At 28.6% G+C, this 4,870-nt stretch overlaps 1 protein-coding gene across 1 annotated transcript; it reads right to left on the bottom strand.

The window, feature by feature from the left end:
- Positions 1 to 7: 7 nt before the first annotated feature.
- LOC119684371 (phosphatidylinositol 3-kinase 3-like) lies at positions 8 to 2,537 on the bottom strand (the record flags this gene model as incomplete). The annotated part of the gene is made up of 7 exons (XM_038098399.1): positions 2,148 to 2,537; positions 1,253 to 2,010; positions 879 to 1,187; positions 605 to 815; positions 374 to 543; positions 166 to 306; positions 8 to 109 (listed from the first exon to the last, which is right to left on the bottom strand). Coding segments are annotated over exons 2-7 (1,659 nt in total), but the record flags the coding sequence as incomplete, so codon positions are not given.
- Positions 2,538 to 4,870: the final 2,333 nt, after the last annotated feature.

Genomic DNA, 4,870 nt, shown 5'->3' with positions numbered 1-4,870 from the left:
TTAATTTTTTGCAACCATGTTGTAATTTTTCTATACGTAGTATCCCATGTGATGTGGCTTGAGTGGTTACGTTAGAGAGATCCAGGAGCACCAGATTCGCACAATGGTCCTTTATTAAAAAATAAATTTAATATTTTCTACTTTTAAATACTATTTTTATTATACCGATAAAATGTTAACAATTTGTGGTATTCCTGCCAGACGATTATGTGCCAAATACAAATGCGTAAGCCGTTTATTCATTGTCTGCAATGCAGTACAAAGGGATTGCAGGCCAACAGCGCTTTTACTTGCATTCATTTCAACCTAATTATCAAAATAAGTGCATTAGTAATATAAGCTTTAGTTGGAAAAGAGAATCAAAAATAGTTACATTAACTGAGCTTAAATCAATCCGTTCTAATTTCTTCATATTGTTAACTAAAAACGCCAAATGATCGCATGTGAAACCTTTCCAGCCCGCTAATGTAATACCCGTTAAGTTTGTACATCCAGCAGCTAATTTGTGAAGAAAGCAGTTAATGTCGGTGACTTTCCAATTTGCTAAAAAAAAAATATTGTATTCATATGTATTTCATAATAATTTGTAATATAATTAACTTACAGATATTTAAATCTGTGCAAGAGCTGCAGCGATTATCCACAACCCACTTCAACCTTAGTTCAGTTCTAGATTTTTCTTTAAACCAAGTTGTAAGGTCTAATACTTTCCATAATGTGGGTCGCACTGATACTCGCCGCCACAAAGCGCATACTCTTCCCAAACGGCATAATGTTGGCAAAGATCCTTCTTTTTCAACTGCCTTTTCAAAAATCTTAAAAGAAATATTAAACACATTAATATATATAAAAAAAAATTTCAATAATTATTTACTTACTTGATAGAGTACATCTTCTGGAATCTTTGATCCCCATATGCTTTGCTCAATTGGTTCACTTGCTTCTTCTGCTTTGACTCCACTGAATGAAACCTTTTTTTGACGTTCATTGTTGTTATTAGGATTGCGATCTTTTTTGCGTTTCGTTTCATATTCACTATCATCGCTATCGACACGATGACGAGATTTTGATTTACGGGAACGTTTACGAATTTGTTTTGAAGATGTGGGTGGAGTTGGTGCAGTTGCAGTTACTGTTGCATCAGACTTTTTAATACATAGCTTGATGCCAACTTTATTATCGCTTATCTACAAATTATAAAAACGTCGTTAGATTTAAACAAATAAGATATGAATTATCTTTAACTATTTACCTCACTTTCATATATTGGTACTTTTTGCTTTCTTGGACGCGTTGAGCGTGATGATTTGTTGATTTTTTTATTGATGGACGCCATTAAAGGTTTACCAGATTTTGGTATAGTGCCATTAGCAACAATGTTTATCGGTTGAACGACACGACCCAGATTTTTTGTAGAAATTGGTGCTTCTGAGTTGTCAGTGTTACGAGGTGAAGCTTGAGAACTGTTGGTTTTAGGTTTGATTTCAGGCACAACTTCGGGTGATAATTGAGAATCAGAAGCGGGAGATGATGACGTCGCAGTATTAGTTTCATCAGTTTGTGTTTCGGACTTTGGAGGGGACAGAATATTGTCTGGAATTGAATTTGCGGCCTCTGCTTGAGGTGGCGTTTGAGATTGCGTTGTCGGGGAAGGACTTTTCTTTGTCACTGGCAGAAGATCTTTTGCATTCTCAGCGCTTTTATTTTTAATTTTATTTTCACCTTTCAGAACTTCGGTGTCATTTTCAATGGTTTTAATTTCCTTACTTGTATCTTTTTTTAATGTTTTATCGGCTGAAATATGATCTTTTATTGGAGACATTTTCCGCGTATTAGAAGATTTTATTTCAGTGGTATTGAGAGGTATATGATCGTTTTGCTCATCATTTATTTTGTCTGCTTTTGAATTAACTTCTTCAACTTTCTTTAGTTGCAATTCAGCAGTATCCGTTATAGCAGATTTATTTTGAATATCCATTTTTATAGTTAATTTAACAAATAAAATGAAACCTGTAAGAATAAAACTATGCTTCAGTTTGTAATTACACAATAAACAGTAATTTGAAAATAAAATAAACATATATTTGTGGCATTATATTTACAGTTGCAATTCTTATAGGAATTGTTGTTGTTAAAAACGCGCTCACCTGTGTTTTTATTCACTGTTTACAAAATATATTACTCCGTTTATTGTTTTTACTTTTATTTTCTATTGTGGATAAGAGAAATTAAAATTGTATTTCTCTTTCACTCACACTACAGCCTTTCTACATTTTGTGTGCACAATACGCAACATTATGGTTCTCCAATTTTCCGCTTGCACTTATAATTCACCATTTTTCTTTTTGATAGCAATTCAGAAAATTGATTAATAACTATTTAAACTCACATTTCTCTTATTGCTTTTAATATTTTGGAAAAGTTTATGCTTTAATTTATAACATTTCCACCACTAAAAATAAAAAAATTATTAATTCTCCCCGAAATGACAATTTTTCACCTTAACTACGTAGAACCGCGGCAGCAACGAACGATAAAACAATTTCTTCATTTGTGTTTTACATACATTTTCTATAGATAAGCTTGGCCGCATGGTTGTATGTTGAGGTAGAGATTTTTATAATGGATTTTGTTGTATAAACGATTTTGCTAATAGGTGGAAATATTCTAATATTAACATGCGGTAATGTTTCACATTGGAAAAATTAAATCAATACCATATTATATTAGAATAAAATTTGTTTTAACCGGGTTCAAAATCGGATATATGTTACAACACTCAAATTGTTAATAGGTAATACTACGTTTTTATTGTGAGATTAAAAAAACGAGATTAAGTTAATCTGCATTTATAATCTCCACCGTTTACATTATATTAAGATTAAATTAATCTACATTTTTAATCTCCACCGTTTACATTATATATTGGACGTTTCTTTTGTTGTGTTTTGGTTCGTGTATTTGATAAAATTCTGTAAATAAAGTATTTAATTACAATTTTGTATCAAATAATTGTAATATATATTCAATTAATAGTTTTATAACAATAATTCAACAAATTTTAGTTATAATTATGTATAAAACTATTATTAAGCAAATTTAATAGAAATTTCACTCACTTCGGGATTTTCAAATTTTCAATGCTTGTTTTGAATAGATTTTGACATATCTCTTTAAGATCGCAAACAAATCTACGACACTAAGACATTTCTTCTAAGATTGTAAAAAAATCTACATTATTAAGCCATTTGCATCATTTTGAAGGAGATTTAAAACAAATCTTGACAAAAAGGAGATTAATTTTTGTATGGGGAATCTGAGATTAACAACGAAGTTAGTGCTTTAATATCGATTTTTGCTTTAATTTCCTTTTAATCACACAATGTAAATGTCGTATAACACTCGTTCAATGTACAGTGAAGATCGTCCGCAAAGCAGTCCGCAATATTTGTTTAAAAGATATTTTTTTTTCAATTCCAACATATTTTAATAAAAACATAATAGTAGTTACTTATTAACAATTTGTTTATTATTAACATATTAACATAAATAAAACATATGTTAATTATGCATATTTAATTATTTATTCATCATTAATTATTATATTACTAACTATATTATTATTAATTATGTTTATTAATATTAATTATTTATATTAAATGGTCTTGATTATTGTATTTTGTAATATATATTGGTCTTTTGAAACAGAAATAAAATAAATATTTCATTATATATTATTATTATATTATGTTATGTTTTTTATACATAACAGAATTATTAGAATAAATATTTTTATATATTAGCGACTTGTAAACCAAGTTTGGCAATGTTCGTACCACACAACACTTATATGACAATATACATATCTCTTTTGAACAGTTTTATGGATTTTCACTTTCCTGTTGTCTTTCGTTACTTTTCTTATTCGATTTCTATTCATGCATTTTGCAAACGTAAACAATTGCACGTTGAAAAGGGACAACAAAACTGTGTAAAATTTTTCAGGTCATTTTAATTTTATTTTATTAATAATATATAATTTATTACCAAAAGCCGAAAAAAATGATCCACTCCTATTTTTATTAATGGTTTCAAATATTCTCAATATTTGATATATTATAAGAAATAATTAATTTTATATACTCCATTTTTTTAAAATAAACACCTTTTAATTGCACTTATTATTTTATAATAACGTATCAATTGATATTCAAGTTCTTGTTATTATACTTAAGAGATTTTCACCCAATATTGGCGGTACATGTTTTACTATACACTGACAATACTATTGTTATATCTTGTTTTATTATTAAACTTTTTTTGTGTACATATTGTTCTTCGTGGGAGATAAGTAAAGGCAAAGCATAGTTGGTGGGAAAGTCCTTACCTGTTTGAGAAGGAATACGTGCAAAGCATTCATATGTGTTAGTAAATGTTTTATTGAGCAATATTAAGCATACATACATATATGTGTAGCTGCATAACTTTTTAAAAAATATTTTTTGTCTATTAATTCAAGTTATTGCTTCGTATGTTTTTAGGTGAAGTGGAAAAGCTAAAGTATTTTCTGTTAAACTATAAAACAATATTAAGTATTAGGGAGTATAATAAAATTATGCTATAATATGTAATAGATAAGAATTAAATTTTTTGATTGGCTTCAGTAGAATTACACGAACTTTGAACGTAGGGCTGAGAGTGCATATAATATACTAGCTTAATATGTCTGTCCATTTATTATTTTTTATACTCATACTTAAAAATCATTCATATTGTATGTAATAAATTTGTTTTACAATAGTTTGTTTTTCATTGGTCGAGCGCATCTAAAGCCTACCTGTAAGTCTTCGATAAACTAAAACTACCTCTT

This window comes from Teleopsis dalmanni, chromosome 2, assembly GCF_002237135.1.
Source record: "Teleopsis dalmanni isolate 2A chromosome 2, ASM223713v2, whole genome shotgun sequence".
Lineage (NCBI taxonomy): Eukaryota > Metazoa > Arthropoda > Insecta > Diptera > Diopsidae > Teleopsis > Teleopsis dalmanni.
Note: the sequence above shows the minus strand (reverse complement) of the source record. Positions and strands in the feature narration are given on the sequence as shown.